Source organism: Physcomitrium patens, chromosome 1 (assembly GCF_059467195.1).
Source record: "Physcomitrium patens ecotype Gransden chromosome 1, ASM5946719v1, whole genome shotgun sequence".
NCBI lineage: Eukaryota > Viridiplantae > Streptophyta > Bryopsida > Funariales > Funariaceae > Physcomitrium > Physcomitrium patens.
In genome coordinates, this window is record NC_143410.1 from 16886618 (window position 1) to 16907436 (window position 20819).

Sequence of the window (20819 nt, forward strand, 5' to 3'; positions counted from 1 at the left end):
ATGTTGCAAACAAAAGACTGGGTCCATCTAGTTCAATTTGAGCACAATTATCGGCTCGAGTGCTTATCATAGATTTAGGAGAAAACAGCAGAACCTTTCAGGGATGTGTTGTCCATCCAAAATTGAAAAATGAAATTTTCCGACTAGTTTTTTGAATGAGAAAGAGTGTAATATGTGATTGTTGCTTGAATTATGTAACAGACCCCAGCCAGAGAGAACAAAAATGTTTTGAAATAGTTCGATCAGATTGGTCATAACCCTAACAGAGGGAAAAGATGTTTAAATTACAAAAGTTTCTGAACTAAGTTCAAGAGCTGAATCGGAAGCATTAAGTTGCCTTCAGTGAACACATCTACAAGAACTTGGCAATTACTCCAGATATTGACAGTTCCAAAACAATGTTGCTTCCGAAACCTATCAGAAACAGGGAAAGAAATGGAGGTCCACGAAATAACTCAAGGCATGAGTAAGATGGGACCTGAGATCGAACTATTTCCCACTGGACGGTAGTAGAAAGTTCCACTCCGACTGTACAAGATCTACCATCACAGCGCCAAGACTTGGCATGCGCCCCGCGGCAGTGGATCAGCGAACTGAATTTTGCCACTTATATCTTCGTAAAACTTCAGTGAGGCAGACAATTTTGCAGGCTCTGTCTTGGAATTGCTCACCTCTACAAAAGCAACAGCTGCTCGGTTTGCTCCTATCCGAGGTTGCAAACCTGTACCAACAATACAAAGCTTTCCACCAAGACTCGCAAGCTCTGGGCCCCAGGCCAAAACAGGAGCAGAATCCTCCAGAACTCCCTTGATTGTTTCCCAGGAGTCCTTCTTCCCATTGTACACAGAGATTTCATTCTTTCCTTCAAGTGAATGTGAATCGCCAACAGCATACAGCTTACCATTCATAGCAGCAGTTTTAGACTGCCAACCTGCTCCATCCAAAGAAATTAGTCAATTATAGGAGCGGAATGCAAATGGAGCAGAATGGTGTCCGATATTCTATGATCTCCAATGTAGGCTTCAGATATCACATAACTTAATAACTGAAAAGATGTATATTCCGAAGAAGTCTTGATAAAATGATCACGCGATGGTGCTCTCACCTGTATTGAGACCATGGGCCATGTACACCCATTCATCTTGCTTTGGGTCGTAAACAAGCCCAACCAGATTCTCGCTGGAAGAGTTCACCACATAAAACTTGTTATCAAGAACGGCAGAGTCATAAAGCTCCATAGAGATCTTCATGGACGAAATGCGGCGCCATTCGTTTTTTGCCGGGTTGTAAACCTCGGCAGTTGGTCCTGCATCTTGGTCACGTTCTGTAAATCCTCCGACGACATACAGCTGGTTGTTGATAACACCTGCTGACAAATGATGATTGTAAATGTGATCACAACATCGTGTAGAACATAATGGGGCGCACCGCACACATTGACATCGACGACATCGCGAGAGCTTTTGTTGTGGATCATCGGTTTAAGAAAATCTAAGTTACATATTAGATATATACAACTAGATCATAATAATAGACTGAAATTCCTGAGAAAGGTTGACCTGCCATGCATTTGGCCCGTGGAATAATCAGAGGAGCTGCAGATTTCCAGGAGTAGAGTTGCATATCAAAGTATGAAACACGGCTGCATGCATTGCCATTGTCCAGTTGTCCTCCTACCACAAAAAGTTTACCATCCACTACTGCAGAGGCAGAGTTTCCAGCAGTGCGCTGTTCATTTGGTATAGCCGGGAGAGCAAACCATCGATTCGATTGTGGATCATAGCCATGCCATACGTTGGCTCTTGACATATCCTAATGAAGACATGAGAGCAAGTAGAGTTGAGGCCATTATTTCATTCTTTTAAGATACTCCACTCTTCAATTAGAAAACTAAAGCTGGAACTATACCAGCTACGTTAATCCAGAAGAGGAGATTGACTTTTACTTTTGAGGCTTGTTGCATCATCAAATTTCTAATCTAGCTAACTCCTAAAACCATAATAAAATGAGGCGATAGCTTCTTAATTGATTCGATTCAAAACACTAATAGGAGTCGCGAGTTTATGCTTGGTTTTAATTGGTACACGTTTCCTTTGCAATAAAATAAAAGAAATATTGTCACATGCAAAAAATCAAGCAAATCAGGTGACGAGTAAGAGATAAAAGAAATAAAGCAATGACTGAGGGAAGAGCGAAGGACGGGAAGTTTAGGTTAAAAGTATTGACATAGGTACTAACAACAGAGAAGCTATGCAGGAAAAGGTACCTGAGTCCACAAAAAGAGCCATTCTTCAGCTAGTGAAAGCTCTTGTCGGATGTCATACAAAACACGACTTTGCAAGAGAAGTCGCCAACTTCGACAAACTGCACTAAGAAGTGCATGTTGAGCACGTGGTACTCGTGCCAAGCAAAGACGTGCAAGCTCATCTGGAAGGGCAGGTATAAGACCCTGGTGCGGTTCGTCCTGCTTTACTCCTCTACGTCTTCTAGAACCAAACTCAGATGCCATGGCTGACCGTGTCTGTATAATATAAAGAATGCAAATTAGACAGAACAATTCTTCTCTCACATGCTGCAATAAGTGAAAAGTCCTAGGCAGTAAGCATCTTCAATAAAGAAAATGCGAGGGATTAACTACATCGTTGACAACGTGACCTCAAAACTGCTAAGGACCTAAGCGACAAGTATGCCAAATTAGAACGTTAATTCAGATCCACCTATTTTTTCAGTGCAGACCTCTCCTCCAAACTACAGAAGAGAAGGCTAGGTTTTGCAAACATCCTCTTGAAAAGTCTGAAGTAAAAGCGCAGAATCATTTTTGTAGCCTCCGAACCAAACTTCGGGGTATGAACCAAGCAGTTGATGTTCTAAAGGATTGGAGTAAACATAGTTTGCGGCCCTCTCATTAAAAAAGTATCCTCGCACGGCATCGTATATTATGAAGTATAACTTCACGCGATATACCTAAAATAGGGCACAATGGTCTCACCTGGACTTTCATCCCCTTCTGTCTGGACGACATCAGCTCCTTCAAGCTTATGTTCCTTGTGGAACGCCTCATCAAGAAGTTTCTTAACAATGAGTTACAAGAGTCTCATAACCATTGCGTGAGCCATGAAGTTCAATTCACCACGCAGGGCCTGTTCTGAGAAATGAAAGCTGATGTTGATCAGGCTTCACTTGTGTACACATGCAGTGACAGTCCAAAATTGGAACCAGAAAGTAAAAGTGTGTATACAGGGACATGAATATATAGAAGTCATGATTTGCTAAATATTAAGTATAGAAGCTATATTTTGCTAATTTTTGAGGCGCTCAAAAGGTATTCTTTGATTAATCCTCAATATACAGCTCAACCCTAAAAATGACATAGTAGCAGCTGTGGAGATCAAACGCGCGATGTTTTTGTAGACCCTTGTACAATAGCCACACAACTCGCCCACTTCTCATTGCGAAGACATCTTCACTCTGCGCACATAGTGTACCTAAAATTCAACGCAGAAACCCTATATCGAAACATGCTTGCTTGTGTGCAAATCGCAAACACCACGCGAGCTCCCAAAAAGAGTAAGACAAGCTTGTAATTAAGATCTGTGACTCTTCCACCTCCAGTCACTTACACCCCCACATTACACGCATCATCTGTACGATCAACAAGCGACATCGCGACTTGTCAAGCCCTCGGTATTTCAGGCTGTCCGTAAGAATATGCTTGTGGTTGCCTCGGAAAAGATTCCGATGGAAATCCCATAGAAGTAAAGCAAGAGAACAATTGAGACTATAGCATCGCCAATCGACAATTGCCTTGACCTTGACTGCAAGCTTTATAAGGAAAAAAACAGCGAAAAAATGACATCCTAATCCTCCCCAATGCTTCCAACTCCCAGCAAGCAACATCTAAAGACATGTAACCAGTCCTTCCCTTCACATCAACAGGAAAAACAGACGTATGAGCCACCCCTCGCCTGCATCCATTCTACCACATTTCCTATTAAACAAAATTAATCAACGATCTCCAGAACCGCTGCACGATTCAGGCCCACCCACCCCATTCTCACATCCTCACCCACAAGAAAGCCGTCGTAACGTAACCAATTAGCCATGAAACCCAGAGGATGATCCACGTACCCACCAAACCAACACATACACATACGACATGCCAAAATGCTCTCAAGCTTCCTTCCGCCTCTGTGCACATATACACCCCCAATCGACAACCACCTGTTCAAACCTCCCAAGGCAACCAAGAAAGTAATCCGCACACAACATACCCACATCCGTCTCCACTTTCCTGTGATCTCTCCTCCCCGCACGTATACACTACTCGCTCTATCTTCCGCTACGACACTCCCCGCGGTCCCTCAAAGAAAACCCAATAATGAGGAATTGCAATCGGCCAAGGATTGCGTGCAGCAACGAGTGCTTGGGTTGCAAGCAGTGCTGCACGAGGCTCTCATCATCACCAGACCAGGCCTCTGCCACCCGCAGAATCCCTTTACTACCGGTAACTCGTGATCTACATAGGTAAAGCAAGTCGCTGCCTAGTAACTCCCCAATACCTCTGGTCGCTACGGCGCTTAAAAGATGGTTCTTACGACGATCACGATTGTCTGCTAATCTTTTCTATTGGACCCAATATGTATGCTGACAGGAGCGTGCAAGTCCCCATCCCTTCCCTTCCCCTTCTTCTCATTCCACTTCTGCCTCCACTTTATTACCTCAGGTACTCTTTAACGCCATCTCTCAAGACAGTTGTGTGTGTTCACGGTTGACTCCCACCCCCGCAGGAATGGCGAGACGTCTTGTTCTGCTAAAGATACCGAGGATTCGCTGCAGTGTGTCGTGGACATGTGCACATGATTCAGGATGATGCTCCTTGGAACTGGCCTCTGAAGGTGGAGGGGATCACTTGTTGGCGTAACGAGCCACAAATGGTATGATTCCATAAACAGGTGAACTTAACGTGAAGCAAGGAGGTATGGTGTGATTTTAATGGAGATCCGAAGGAGATGTAAGGACGGAATCAACAAAGCTGATGAGATGCTCGGAGGACAGGAAAAAAAAAAAGCTTTTAGGAGAAGTCTTTAGCATTACGAACAGTAGAAGAAAACGAATATGACATTGTCGGCACGGGAACAATAAACGCAACTGACTGAAATTAGGGTTTCTGAATACACGTCGAAACAGTGGAAGTGGTATGGCGGTGCGCACTACATGAGCAACCGTTGTGGGATCTGGGTCGAGGTGAGTGCAGGCTCTAAATCGGCACAACTCTCAACACAAAAGCTTCGGAGGTTATGGTAACCAGTTTTGATAACACATATTAAGAAAAGCCTCCACAAGCCTCCATTTCAGGAACGAGCTGGAATGCGAAATTGGGTCACGTCGGCCCCACTGAAAAGCTCACTCCGCAAAGAAATGGAAAACTCATGTGCAATGCGATCGATCTCTACTCTCGCAATGCCTTCATCATCTGAGACGTAATCCAAGAGCTCCACGCAGTAACAAAGCAATCTATCTCTCCCTCCCTCCCTCTCTTTCTCCAAGGTTACTGGTGGCATCCAGCTTGTCGAATTGCGCGAGTACATTCTCCAGGGAGCCAGCGTTGTCAATGAATTCATTAGCCATCATAAAAATTATGGTCCAATAAACGCTGGAAATCACTCGACAATCATGTACGATCAAATTAACTGGGTTGAAGCATTCCGTCGGCGGTAGCTCCCGAGCAGCGCCATCCACCACCACCACCCACCATCACCACGAGGTCGGCGATGCAATCAATTCATGTCCATCGCAGCGAGCAGCGAGATTTCTGTAGTCGCTGGTGGTTGTGTAAACCACGGAGACAGAAGACCCTAATCCTAATTCTCCACAGCTTTGCTCTTGTTGCCCCTCCATGGAATATCCCAAAAATAGAGTTAATTCATTTTTCGATATTGGTATTATGGTGGTGAGTTTCTGTAGCTTAAATTATATTTGATGGGAATAATATGCTTGGTTAGAATTGTATAGTTTTTGTTACTAGATTAGGAGACAACTTTTGTCAACAACTAAAATAAAATTAAGTTAATTTGATATAAAATTTTGTTTTGTATAGTTTTAATCGTTTTTCACTCTTCTTTTGTATTCATTCAAGCTGTGAATAAGGAATGATAAACAAGCAATTTAAAAAGTTTTTTTTTTTTGTGCATAAATGTCTTTCTACGGATATCCATCTGCAAAAGGTCAAGAAATATTCAAGTCTTTATTAATTGCCAACTTTATACAAGAAATTGAACAATGTATTAAATCTTTGGTGCCTCCATTGCCTTGTTCTAGCTTTATTCTACCATATTAAAGTAAATACAATTCTTATCTTATTTTAGTTTTGTATGGATATGTTAGTGAGTCTTCAACCCTTTTGTCTTTAAATATTTTTAACATTAAAATCAACTATATAAATTATAAATATAATTTGATGTATGTATGTATGTATGTATGTATGTATATATATGAAAAAAATTAAAAACTCATTAAAAAAATTAAACATTTTAATTCTATATGGAGGCCACATAATTAGCTTGTTCTGCAAGCTATCAACACATGTGGCACATGTGTAGCTTGTTGACAAAGTTTTTAACCTACCAATCAACTACAAACATATGTAAAGTCAAAACAACGTCTACAAAGCTTCAAAGAAGCTTTTTTAGAAGGTAATATGAAAGTAATCTACTTTTACTTAATTCTACCTATTCATATCACTTAGGTAACAATTATAGTAGATATATATCAATGACAATAATTTATATCTATTTTTTATGTGAATATAAGTTACATCTTATTATTTAATAATTACTTGAAGTATATAGTGGTCATTTTTTTTCATAATTTTTTTTCAAATATAATAGTACATTCAAAACTATATGTATATAAAAATAAAAAATAAAAATATCTTTGAAAATATATATTAATTGTTTGTTCTTTGTTCCAACTTTTGATTCTATGTTTTGTTATCTTATTAGTATTTTTTTTGTTTATATTTTTATTATATTTTTTTTCTATTTTTTTCTTTGTTATTCATAACAACTAACTAATCTTCAATTAAGATAATAAATAGGAATTCAAAAGTCTAATAAGGCACAAGTAAAAACAATATAATTTTGAAGTCTGAATGAAATATGTACTATAAAACAAGAAAAAGTTTTAAATAACAATAGAAGATGTTTAAAGAATAATGTTGCATAAGAATTCGGTTATAAAGTTCCAATTGGTGCTGAACAAATTTTATTTTTTTATGTAATTTCAAGTATTGCATGTCACGGACATACATATAATTACCTATATGAATAGATAAAAGTATGTAAAAGTAGGTTAATTGTGTAATATCTTCTAGAGAAGCTTCTTAGAAGCTTCATAGACGTTGCTTTGACTTTATAGGAGTCTATAGTTGACTTTTAGGTTAGAAACTTGGTCAACAAGTTAGCCATGTGCCACGCATGTTGGAAGCTTAAAGAACAAGCTAACTACGTGGTCCATCCATAGAAAACTTGCCTTGCAAGCAAAGGCATGTGGCCTAGAAAGTCAACATATATTGGAGGTCTTATAGAACATCGCCACGTGGCTTCTAGTTAGATAGTATATATAGAGGCAAGAGTGAAGCCCTCTTCACTCTTGTCAACTCCTTTCTTGCTTCTAGTCTAGTTTCAAGGGCCTCTAGTTTTCTTGTATTTTGGCAATAGCCATTCCAGTTTCTTTCTTAATATACATATTTCTATTTTGTCCTATTTCTTTTTGAGAAAAGTCTCACTTACTCTTTAGCTTTCATCGAGTTCTTGTCCCTGACAGATTGACAAGAATACACTTACAATATCAGAGCTTTGTCTTTTCTTGATTAAGAGTGGATTACCCCTTTTTCTTGATAAGACATAAGCGCATTAGAAGTTGCGGATTACCCTCTTTTAAATTGATATTGTTCTTAGTATTTTCTTTGTTATCAATTCCTCTCTTCTATTTGTTTTGAGCGTTGTTAGACATCTTCTCTTTTCTAAGTGCTACTATGGCAGAGCTTGTTGAAATGAAGAGTGCAATGGCACAGATGCAAGAACAATTGAGGGAGTTAATGCTTGCGATGCATCAACTCAATTTACCACCACAAGGAGCAACAAGAATGGTAGGAAGTGAAGATATAGAGATGATTGGGGCTGCTTCAACATCTGCACCAAACCATGTCCCTTCTCCCAGAATGGAACACCCTTCGAGTGTTAGAGAACCGAGAGTTGCCTTGCCCGAGAAGTTTGATGGTACCAGATCCAAGTTTCGAGGATTCATCAATCAGGTCCAACTAGTGATTGAACTTCAACCCCAGAGCTATCCAACTCCAGGGTCACAAGTAAGATTCATTGGTACACTTCTTTCAGGTTCAGCATTGTCATGGTTTTCATCTTTTCTTGAACGACGAGATCCAATATTGGATAATCTGGAGGCTTTTTTGGCGGAGTTTCGATCCATGTTTGGAGAACATGATGCAATTCGTGTTGCAACCAACAAGATCCGTATTTTGCGACAAGGCAATCGATCAGTAACATTATATGCTTCACAATTTCGACAACTTGCAACTGATATCAAGTGGGATGATGTCGCACTTGTGAGTCAATTTCTCTACGGATTACAATATGAGGTAAAGAAATTGATGCTTAATCTACCTGATCCTCAAACATTGAGTCAAGCAATTGACTTTGCTGTGAAGTGCGACAATCGACTTTTTGAATTTCGATCCGAGAGTCGCACAAGTGGGCCTCAACGTTACTACAATTCAATGGCAACACCGACGTCTCCTCAACACATACCTTCGGAAGTAGAGGATATGCAAATTGATGCGGTACGTTTCAAACCTCTTACTGAGCAAGAAAAGTCTCGTCGTCAACAAGAAGGATTGTGCTTATATTGTGGAGAATCTAAGCACACTGCTCAACATTGTCCAAAGAAGCGACGTAACTACAAAATGAGGAGTACGGCTGTCAAAGAAGACAGTATGTCGGAAAACGAGTACGTCCAGCTACAATAGGGACCGTGCGGCTGGAATCGTGTACAACTTCTAATAAAAGTCCTATCCTCTCCTCAAAACCATCTCCTTGTTTTATAATAGATGTGCGTTTAGGACCTAATAATTACAAAGCCTCTGCCTTGGTAGATTCAGGAGCCTCATCTTGTTTTTTAGATGAAGAATTTGCTAGATGTCATAGAATATCATTAATACAAAAAACTAAACCTGTACACGTAGAAGTCATAGATGGTCGTCCGTTGTCTTCTGGAGATGTAACTCACGAAACACTTCCTGTAGATATAGTAATAAATGGTCATAGTAGTTGCGTAATTTTTAATATAATTAGATCTCCCTCTAATCCAGTAATTTTAGGCTTATCATGGTTAGAAAAGTATAATCCTCGAATAGATTGGATTTCTCGTAAACTTGATTTTCCTCAGAGCATTAGTAACAGTTCTATTAACCAAGTAAAAAACCATGAGTCTAGTATAGTAAAACTCACACCTATAGGTGCAAAAGTATTTATACACGCAGCAAAAGAAGGATCAACTTTTGCTATTTATGCTGCACCTATTTCTGAAAGCGTAAAGACTTCAAGTGGCATTCCAAGTCAATATCAGGATTATCAAGACGTTTTTGAAAAAAAGAATGCAGATATTCTTCCTGAGCATCGCCCATACGATTGTTCAATCGATCTCAAGGAAGGAACTCAGCCACCATTTGGACCAATTTACAGTTTATCGCAAGATGAGTTGGCTGAACTCAAGACATATATTGACGAGAATTTAGCGAAGAATTTCATACGCCATTCAAAATCTCCAGCAGGAGCTCCAATTTTATTCGTAAAGAAAAAAGATGGATCTTTACGAATGTGTGTTGACTATCGAGGACTCAACAAGATCACAATCAAGAACAGGTATCCATTACCTTTGATATCAGGACTCCTTGACCAGTTAAATCAAGCTAAGATCTATACAAAAATAGATCTAAGAGGAGCATATAATCTAGTACGGATCAAAGAAGGAGATGAATGGAAGACTGCGTTTCGAACCAGGTACGGGCATTTTGAATATAATGTCATGCCTTTTGGACTCACGAATGCACCAGCTGCTTTTCAACATCTCATGAATGATGTATTTCGTGAATTCTTAGACAATTTTGTCGTCTGCTACCTAGACGATATCCTGATTTATTCTAAGAATGTTGAAGAACATGAAATACATGTTCGTCAAGTATTACAAAAACTCAGAGATGCAGGATTGTACGCCAAGATGGAAAAGTGTGTATTTCACACTACTCAAGTTGATTTTTTAGGATACATCATTTCAAATGATGGTCTTATGATGGATTCTAAGAAAGTCCAAACAATCATGGATTGGAAGATTCCAAAGACTGTGAGAGATGTCCAATGTTTCTTGGGATTTGCCAATTACTATCGGATCTTCATCAAAGACTTCTCACGAGTTGCAGCTCCACTTACATGCTTGACTAGTAAAGATAAATTCCAATGGAATCAAGAAGCGGAAGCAGCATTTGAAGCCTTGAAGACATCGTTTGTCTCTGCACCAGTCTTATATCGTGTTGATTTTTCCAAGGCATTTTTTATGGAAACAGACGCATCGGATTTTGCCTTGGGTGCAGTTTTATCACAAATGGGAACAGATGACAAACTTCATCCGATAGCTTTTCATTCAAGAAAATTCTCAGCAGCCGAGATCAATTATGAGATCCACGATAAAGAACTTCTTGCAATCATGGATTCCTTTCAAGAATGGCGTCATTATCTAGAAGGTGCTTCTAGTCCAGTCACTGTGTATATAGATCACAAGAACCTCGAGTATTTCATGTCAACACGCGTGTTGAATCGTCGTCAAGCTCGTTGGAGTATGTCTTTGTCAAGATTCGACTTCATTATCACTTATCGGCCAGGAAAACAACAAGGTTTGTCCGATGCCCTGTCTAGACGTTCTTATTTTGCACCAAAAGAAGGAGATGCAGCTTTTGAGCAACAAAGAACGGTCCTCTTGAAACCGGAGCAATTTCATCTCCGAGCAGTGAAATCAACATTGACTGTTGATTCAACTTTTCTCAAGCAAATCCAGTCCAGTATGTCCTCAGACCCTCTTGTTCATGATATCGAGAATAATTCTTCCAAGTCTCATGATTCTTCTAAGTTCGAGTTCAAGAATAATCTATTATATTTTGAAGGACGCCTATATGTTCCAGAAGGAAAAGCACGTTTGCGTGTTCTTCAAGCACGTCATGACTTTCCAGCAGCAGGGCACTTTGGATATAATAAGACTCTGGAACTCATATCAAGAGATTTTTGGTGGCCACAAATGTGGAAGTCAGTCAAAGACTTTGTACAATCATGTGATATTTGTTCAAGATCAAAAATTCCTCGACATCGACCTTACGGACTTCTTCAGCCATTACCTATACCAGAACAACCATGGTCTTCTGTTTCTATGGATTTCATCACAGATCTTCCAAACTCAAGATCTTATGATTCTATATTTGTGATAGTAGATCGTTTCACCAAGATGGCACATTTTATGTCATGTACAAAATCTATCACAGGTGAAGAAACAGCTAAGCTTTTCATTGATAATATCTATCGCTATCATGGATTACCTAAAGATATCATATCGGATAGGGGAACTCAATTTGTGTCAAGATTCTGGAGGATTCTTTTCAAGATTTTAAAAGTAGACATAAAGCTATCTTCAGCTTTCCATCCTCAAACTGATGGACAAACAGAGCGCGTAAACCAAGTCTTGGAACAGTATTTAAGGTGTACCATCAACTACCAACAAGATGATTGGACAAACCTTCTGCCATTGGCAGAGTTTGCTTATAATAATACGGTACATTCCTCCACGCAACAAACACCTTTCTTTGCCAATTATGGCTATCATCCACGACTTGATACTTTTGATTTTTCAAAAGTTGATAATCCTGCAGCAGAAGATATGGCAAATCGGTTGTCAGAGTTACATGCAATAATGAAGGCGCAGTTGAAGAAAGCTCAAGAACGACAAAAGATAAATGCAGATGTATATCGTAAAGAGCAACCACAACTCAACGTGGGTGATAAGGTATGGCTACTTCGTCGCAATATCAAGACCACTCGACCTTGTGACAAATTGGACTATCGTAGGCTTGGCCCCTTTTCTGTTTCTGAACAGATCAACCCAGTTGCATATCGGTTACATCTACCGAAGTCAATGAAGATCCATCATGTATTCCACGTGTCTCTTCTTGAACCATATAAGACAGTGGATATACAAGGAAGAAGACAAATGCCACCGCCTCCTATAGAAGTAGATAATAATGAAGAATTTGAAGTGGAAGAGATATTAGACTCAAGGCGGCGCCGAAATAAGCTGGAATATCTTGTTCATTGGTGCGGATATGATATTAGTGAGCGCACATGGGAGCCATCCAGGAATCTAGCAAATGCATCAGCTAAAGTCAAAGTTTTTCATCAACGACATCCATCAAAACCAAGATGAAAACCTCTCTTATAAAAGAGACAAAATTGAGGCAAGATAACATTCAATTTCTTATCCTTGTTTGTAACTTCTTTGCATTTTGTGACGCTAATTAGATGGAGAGCCAACAACCAGCGGATTCAACTCAAGAACCTTCGTTTGCTGACTTACCGGATGAGACATTGCGATTGTCACAACCTTCAAGACGACGCAACCGAAATGAAGACCCTCAAGAACGACATGTTCTTCCTCGAATAGATGGTGAGATACAACGCGTTTGGTATCACGACCTTGGAAGAGATTCTCGATGTTTGGTGATATTATTGGAGATAGGAACGACTCCTGATGGTGTTTCAAATGTATTATTTGAAGGAAGTTATGAAGGCCTCAACAGTGATCAAATAACAGGGTGGTCTTCTCGCCCTGGAATGGGACACTATCGATGGCTAAGAGGACCCATCAACTATCTTCGAAGAGAACAAAGATCAGAGTATGTAGCAAATATAATTCGCCGCATATTAGATTTTCTCAATATATAATCACCGCTCCTCGTGGAACTCGTCCCTAGAAGGGGGGGTAATGTCACGGACATACATATAATTACCTATATGAATAGATAAAAGTATGTAAAAGTAGGTTAATTGTGTAATATCTTCTAGAGAAGCTTCTTAGAAGCTTCATAGATGTTGCTTTGACTTTATAGGAGTCTATAGTTGACTTTTAGGTTAGAAACTTGGTCAACAAGTTAGCCATGTGCCACGCATGTTGGAAGCTTAAAGAACAAGCTAACTACGTGGTCCATCCATAGAAAACTTGCCTTGCAAGCAAAGGCATGTGGCCTAGAAAGTCAACATATATTGGAGGTCTTATAGAACATCGCCACGTGGCTTCTAGTTAGATAGTATATATAGAGGCAAGAGTGAAGCCCTCTTCACTCTTGTCAACTCCTTTCTTGCTTCTAGTCTAGTTTCAAGGGTCTCTAGTTTTCTTGTATTTTGGCAATAGCCATTCCAGTTTCTTTCTTAATATACATATTTCTATTTTGTCCTATTTCTTTTTGAGAAAAGTCTCACTTACTCTTTAGCTTTCATCGAGTTCTTATCCCTGACATTGCATTGTACTTGCACCACTTCCTATGATAATATTTGATAACATGCTATGGCTCTATATGATACAAGCACAAACTCTATTGTCAATGTTGAATCTTTTCTCGAGCTCAAAAAAGGTTGAATTTTACATAATCAATTTTTATGTCTTCTACCTCTAATTGTATATATTTTTAAAGGTTATAATTATTTTTTAAACAATCATAGAATTGTTAAAGTATAATGTATAATTTTTTATATATAAACCCAAAGAGTTGATTGTTGCACTTGATAACAATGTTGATGTTTTGGTTTGATAGGCAAGGATCGGAACAATTCAATAAATAAATAACATCTTGAAGTGATTTGTAAAAAAATCACTAATTAATACAATATTAACTTAATTCACATCAATCATTAGTTTAAAGCACATCTAAAGATATAAATATGTAATAATTTTCTTTGTCACAAGATTTGAGTTTAATAATTTTTTCTACATTGCAAAAATCACATTTTTTTTTATATTTCAAAGTGATTGAAATTTGATATATGCGCATCATGATACAAAATGATATAATATATTAAAACTTGATATATATTGGAAAATCATGTTGTTTTTATAATTATAATTTTTTTATAAATTTTTTATTTTTTTCAAAAACATATCTAAAATTTTAGTTTTCCAATTGATCTTCTCTACTTAAGATGTTAAAAAAATCAACTTCATATTCAAAAAAAATTAGATGATTTTGTGGTTGATATTTAATAAAAAATTATACTTTATTAACAATTCTACAATTAATAGACATGTTTCTATTAAAATTCTCTAAAAAAACAGTCCATTTAGATAAAATTGTAAATTTGTGATAATCTTAAATAAAATTGACTGTTTAAGATGGTATATTAGTAAAGAGATTACTTTTTTTTGTAATTTTTTGTATTATGATGTTCTTTAGTATTATTTTAAAATATATATAAATAACATAACAGATAATTCCATATATATATATATATATATATATATAATAATAAAATAAGATAGCAAAATAAAAACAACATCAAATTTGAAAATAATGATTTGCAACATCTAAACTACATGATTCTTTCAAGTAAAAGAGTTGGTCTAATCTTCATTAAGAAATATTAATTTACAATATTGCAATTCTTATTCCAGCCCAATAATTAAGAACATGATATACACAAACTGTTAAATAGACTATATACTCACTTACAACTAAGAAAGGATAAAAAAAAACCAATAAGATGTATATTTAAAAAGTATAAAGATACTAGAACATCTACCACCAAGTATAGGTTTAGGATTTAGGGTTTAGAACACATCTTTAAGTAAAATATATTGTAAGATCTTGTTAGATCAAATGGCAAGATAAAAATGCAAGATTCTGAATAAGATCTGGCAACCAACTCATTTTAATAAAATATAATAAATAAAACGTTGGTTTTGATTTTTTTTTAAATTATTTTTAATAACAAAGATTTTGTAAGCCATGGTTTCTATGAGAAAATATCTATTACAACATAAAGACATTCAAGAAAAACGTAAATAATTTATTTTTAAATTTTATATTTTTTATAAATCGAAATATTTCATTAATATTAATAGAATTCTCATTTTTATAGAACGCTAATTTACAATGAAGCTTAGAAATAATATATATTACTTCAAGAAATTTTGTAAATTTAATAAATTCTTAAATTTTTTAAAAATAATATTGTTCTTCCAAACACATTTCATTGTTATAAATATTATCTAACACATTTTTATGAATCTTTTGAGTTTTTTGGTTATTTATAGCTATTTGATAAAAATTTATATTAGATATTAAAACAAATACATATATATATATATATATATATATATATATAGATATAGATAAATTGATAGACATATATACGCATATGTACACACATGTATAGTCATATAACCATTGCTTAAGTAATTTTACATTGTTAAAATGTATATATCAAAAACTAAAGTTAGTTTTTTTAAATATTCTATTTATTTATATGCTAGAGTTTTATTTTAACATTTATTTTCCAGCTAATCCACTGTTTTTTGTTTAAAACTGTTAATAAAGAGGAAGTTTAAATTTTGAATTTAAATAATAGATTCTATTCAATTTAAAGAATTTGTAGTGCTATTATTTCAAAGTTGTAAATTTGCCCTTCAATGTTTATCCTGTTTCTTTGGTTTCATAATATGTTCTAAAGAAAATCTATGCCATAATAACCGAGGGTAATCAATAATAGATCCCAGAAAACACTTTTCTATCAAAAAAAATGTAATACAAACAAAAAGAACATATGTATACACTTACCCATACCTTTTATATGTAGTTTAGTACAAATTTTATTATAATTGTTGTAGGCAACGGCATATATATATACATATATATATATATATATATATATATATACAATTTACAAGATGAACAAGTAAAATAAAAAATAATTCCAACACAAAAATAAAATAATAATAATAATAATAATAATAATATGTTTGTTTGTATATATATATATATATATATATATATATATAAGATTATGTTATAGTAAATATAAGATTATGTTACATATAATTGAATTGTTGATGTAAAAGTATTTGAGTGTGTCATTGCTATGAATATGTTTTTCTTCTATGTATTTAGAGCCATTTCATCTTTACATAAGTTTATTATCTAAATTTACAATAGTGAAATTATTGACACAAGTCTGATTTTTATAAATATGGTTGCAAGGATGAAAATATTAGTAAAAATAAACATTCTATATGTGTAAATATAATTCATTTCTGGTCAAATACATTATATTCTTTTATTGTTTTACAGTGAATTATTAAGTATTTATATTTATTTATAATTAAGACGTTTAATTAATAAATGGTTGTTAGAAGAGAGGGTAATTTGTTTGTTTGATGATGTTAAAAGAATTAATTAACATAAATATGTTTACATTATATTATCTTATTTTTTAAAAAGTAAAAAGTTTAAATAAAGAAGAATAAATCATAAAAGGTAAAAAACTAACAGTTTGGGATTTTAATAAAGTTATTTTAATATGAAAAATATCAGACGGTTCACATAACTATTTAACAAGTTTTACGTTATCTGCCTGTGATATTAAATGCAATCAACGGGAACATGCATTATACATTATTAATATTGATACAAATGGTGCTATATGTATCACAAAAAGAGAAAAAAACAAAGAAAAAAAAATAAAAAACCTTACTTGTTGATTTGTCTTAATTATGATATTGTTTTGTGATTCTTTGTATACATATCAGGTGTGTTTTAAATACCTCCAATTTTACACCTACATGGATCTTGTCACTAAATATGACATCAGTCTTTGATATTACTTTTAGGTCACCTTTACACACTTAATATTGTACACATATTTTCCAAAAGAAGGTGTACAATATACATTTTAAAATATACACAAAAGAAAATCTAAATGTATATGTATATGTATATATAAAGTCATTCCATTACTTAAAGAATAAAATGCGTTCAATCATGAAAAGCAAGAAAGAAAGAAAACATATTTTAAAACTTTTCAAACACACATCCATACAAACCATACATTTATACCCATTTTAAACCTATTACTTACTGTTTGTAAAAGTCAAGATTGATTGCACATATACATACATAAACGTGGACAAAAATTTGATCGTCCGAGAAGAAAAAATAAAATAAAATAAAATACAACAAACAAACAAACAAAGAAACCAAATGCATCTGAGAATCGGAAACACGTCACGAGATTTTGAGTCACGAAAAAGAAAAGAAAAAATCTCCACGTCGGAATATCCAAAACCCCCAAAAAAACCGCAACCTATAATTGAATTGCAAATGGGATCTCAATGAATCGATAGATTAAAACTCCCCTCAGATTTTAAAGTTCCCTGTTTTAGGGTTGATGTCGCCCACGAGATCTTCCCGAAGTGAAGTTTTTTTTTTGCAACGAGATTGTTGGGTTTTGTCTCCGTCGTAGCGATGGTGCCAGACGGCGAATGATCGAACCATAATGGAATCTGAAGCTCGGGGCAGCGGCAAACGAAATCCAAATCCATACAAACGCACTCACACACACTGTCGCTCGCTCGCTAGCTCGCATGTCGTTCCTCCGACGTCACCGAATGCTTGTCGAGCTGGAGGCAATCCTGCCCATAAAGACAGATTTGGGAGAAGGCAGCTTCTTCGCCATTGGAGGAAACCATGTGGCGGGCATTTCCTATCTGGTTTCCGATTCCTTTGGGTCCCTTGTATCTGTATCTGTACTACCCTCATTGTGCCGTGTTAGATTTTCCGCATCTAGTGAGGAATTCTAAGAGCTCAGTGGTCACAGTGCAGTATTGGTTTGCGGAGATAGGCGGGATTGAAATGCGCAATACGAAGTAGAACCCCCAATTGTAGATTCAAGCAGCTATTTGAGAGAGATATTGAGCTGGGTTCGTGTTCGAAAAGGATACTGTTGTGTCGGGACACACATTTCGTTGCAGGGTGTTTGTTCGCTGTTTAGTGTCTGCTTGGTTGTGGCAATTGGGTCATTTGTTTTGAGAGTACCCCATTTCTTCACCCATGGCATTGCACACAGCTTCCGTGGCCAAGCTCTCTCATCTCCGCCGAACTCTCCTTCCCTTCTCCAGTTGTATGCAGCGCGAAGCTTTTCGTGATCTCGCGTTTAGGGGCTCATTCTTGACGCAAGCTGCAGAATGTGAGGTTTTGAGCTCCTCATGTAGAAGCGGTTTTGGATCAGAGTCTCGAATGGCGTGGCGGCCTGTGATGGTGAGAGCAACTAGTTCGCAGAGGTAACCAATTGCTTTCTCCTCTGTCGTCAGGGACGAAGTACACAGTTTGTTTAGAGTATTCATTTCGATTAGGGTATGCCATTTGAGCAATCGTATGTTGAGCATTTTCGGCTTTTTGGCATTATTACGTGAAGGCAGGTGGACGCTGGATGATGTCGAGAGGATCTCCAAGGGCAAGGCTAGTAAGGCGAAGACAGGTAGTCGAAAAGTTCCACATCGGCTTCAAGCTGGAGAGCGAACGGTATGCCTGTTTTACTGAATCCGTGCTAGACAATGTTGTGTGTTCGAATCAAGTTAGAATAGAAATGGATATATGGTTTTGGAAAAACTTCCAGCATTCGTGCACAAATAATCATTGAAGAAGAGGACTCACCTGGTCTTTCCCTCTTCTGGTTACAAACGTTGGAACTCTACTCTCATTGTCGTCCTCATTTGCTTGTCACATTTTCATTTTCCTCGTGTTACTCGACGAAGGAGTCCTATTTCTGGCAAGCTTTGTGCATGGTGCCAGGACCACGGCTATTTACTCGATGCTTACTTTGAGGTTGTGAGCATTCTATAGAATTGCAATTTTTTTTATCAAAAGCTTACTAGTTGGTTGGATGGTTGGTTGGCTGGTTCTGCGGTGGTTATGTTTAGGCATATGACCTAGCTAAGAAGAAGGGCTATTTGGTTCAGCGTGCCATCTCCCGGAAATATCCATTGGTGAACACGTACCGAAATTTTTGTGATGCATCCTGTCGGATATGCATCTTCATTGAGCAGGTATGAATCTGTGACTGATTATCACGAATACTACCTTGCTGTTCGATTGAGATCTGATTAATCAAATGAAGTATCGCAGATCTGACTTAAATATGTGCGAATGTACATTCAAACTTGATGGCATCACCCGACTTTATTGATAAAATCAGAAAAAAATACAATTTCTAGGGGAGGGTCAGGAAAACCATTCCAAATACTCTTCCCGGGGTTCTACTTGAGGGCTGTGAATACCCCTGATACCATGGCAGGTTCACAATCTATGTCAGTCACCCTCATGCAAGCAGCTACTAAAATAAGTATCGCAAGTCTACCCAAAGCACCCAGTAAATTCCTCACTTTTGTGATTACAACCTGGGGACTTTCGGAAACAGGGACAAACAGGGGAAGATACAGTAGTGATCGACCTAACTCCTCTTCGGCTCAGTGACGAAGCTGTTGTAAAGATCAGAGAGCAAGTGGCGGAAGTTGTTCAAACGACATTGCAAAGGCATTATCTAGGAGGGCAACAAGCAGATGATTTTCAAAGTTCGGACGAGGAGAGTGAGGGTGAGGAAAACGATGAATCTGCCAGCGAAGCAAATAAGGAGGAGGAGGAGGAGGAAGGTGAGGGAGATTCTGACGTTGAGGGTTTAAGCGTTTTGCGCATAGAGACTGGAAGGCAGGAGGCAAAAGCGATCTGTCAAGCTGTTTGGAATTTTTGGCTAGAGGAAACTAAAACTGGCAAAATTCCCCTGGTCGAGGATTGAGCTCGACATCATTATTTGTCACTCCTAAGTCGCATGTGTGCATCAATCTGTTGGAAAGTCAATTCGCTCACAATCAATTATCATTGCAACCTCTTCCTCTTTGTTTCTTTTTCTTCTTTTGTGTTATTTTTTGGTTTTTCTCTCTGAGGTTGGTGCGATTCCATAAAGGGCCAACTGGAGGTCGAGTGTAACGTTCATAGAGAAATTGTTTGCAGAGATTGCTTGCCATGGGGTTTGTGAGAGTGGATAACTCTATCAAAGAAGTTAAAAATTAAAAAAAATTAAAAAAATGAACGATTTCACGGTGGAGCAATGTGGATAATCCTATCAGAAAAGTATGAACAGACGCCATCTTTCACCGGTCATTGAGACGTACAGTGAAACACTTCTTTAGTAATCAGCTTTCAGAAGCAATCCATGCAACTAAGCTGTACACTTCTACGAGGGTTCATATTGTGACAGAATTTCCCAAATCCTTTTTGTCGAACGTCAAAACCACTGGACAATTATCAACAAAACTCGACTCCATCGCCTCCAACACTTCACTCACTCACCTTTCGATCTAAAACCTCCTGAGTCGGAAGCAAAGGAAGAATCCCTCGAGAGGAATATATCGAGAAAGCTGCCAAGCTACAGAAACATCACTCATACTCGACTAGGACAAGTCCATCTGCACAAACGGAAAGTCAAGCTTTCTAGAAACCGCCATCTTTTTCAAGCAAATGCTGCAGCCCGCTGACGCATATGGTTGATTCCGGGGCACGTTCCTTTGTACCAAATAGATACCATATAATGACAGCACTCTCGTCGCGCACTCTGGATGCAAGGAAAGGTCAGTAAACCAGCGGCAAAGGCAAAATGGTGATTTCC

At 37.1% G+C, this 20819-nt stretch overlaps 3 protein-coding genes and 1 long non-coding RNA gene across 10 annotated transcripts; 3 read left to right on the forward strand and 1 right to left on the reverse strand.

Annotated features, from left to right (window-relative positions):
* Nucleotides 1–224: 224 nt before the first annotated feature.
* On the reverse strand, nt 225–5269 carry LOC112287617 (F-box/kelch-repeat protein At1g55270). 6 transcript variants are annotated; one of them, XM_024530817.3, is made up of 7 exons: nt 4719–5269; nt 3486–3642; nt 2990–3145; nt 2267–2521; nt 1560–1812; nt 1106–1366; nt 225–931 (listed from the first exon to the last, which is right to left on the reverse strand). In XM_024530817.3, exons 3-7 carry the CDS (start codon nt 3059–3061, stop codon nt 546–548), a joined length of 1227 nt encoding a protein of 408 aa, XP_024386585.1. In that variant the 5' UTR covers nt 3062–3145; nt 3486–3642; nt 4719–5269; the 3' UTR covers nt 225–545. The 6 variants fall into 6 exon arrangements, with proteins under 6 accessions (XP_024386585.1, XP_024386594.1, XP_024386630.1 ...); XM_024530826.3 differs by having other exon boundaries at nt 2990–3140; nt 4719–5205; XM_024530862.3 differs by lacking the exon at nt 3486–3642 and having other exon boundaries at nt 2990–3140; nt 4719–4859.
* LOC112287648 (uncharacterized) lies at nt 4165–4927 on the forward strand. 2 transcript variants are annotated; one of them, XM_090251583.1, is made up of 2 exons: nt 4165–4504; nt 4788–4926. In XM_090251583.1, the coding sequence occupies exons 1-2, from the start codon at nt 4165–4167 to the stop codon at nt 4868–4870; spliced, it is 423 nt and encodes a 140-aa protein (XP_090107709.1). In that variant the 3' UTR covers nt 4871–4926. The 2 variants fall into 2 exon arrangements, 1 of the variants encoding a protein (XP_090107709.1); XR_002971369.3 differs by having other exon boundaries at nt 4383–4524; nt 4788–4927.
* Nucleotides 5270–9831: 4562 nt separating the features above from the next.
* On the forward strand, nt 9832–13617 carry LOC149989905 (uncharacterized). The gene is made up of 2 exons (XR_016503606.1): nt 9832–11889; nt 11990–13617. It is a non-coding gene; the product is annotated as an uncharacterized LOC149989905 (long non-coding RNA).
* Nucleotides 13618–17942: 4325 nt separating this feature from the next.
* LOC112290819 (uncharacterized) lies at nt 17943–20050 on the forward strand. Its single transcript, XM_024537549.3, has 4 exons — nt 17943–18438; nt 18577–18679; nt 19078–19203; nt 19575–20050. The coding sequence occupies exons 1-4, from the start codon at nt 18209–18211 to the stop codon at nt 19947–19949; spliced, it is 834 nt and encodes a 277-aa protein (XP_024393317.1). The 5' UTR covers nt 17943–18208; the 3' UTR covers nt 19950–20050.
* Nucleotides 20051–20819: the final 769 nt, after the last annotated feature.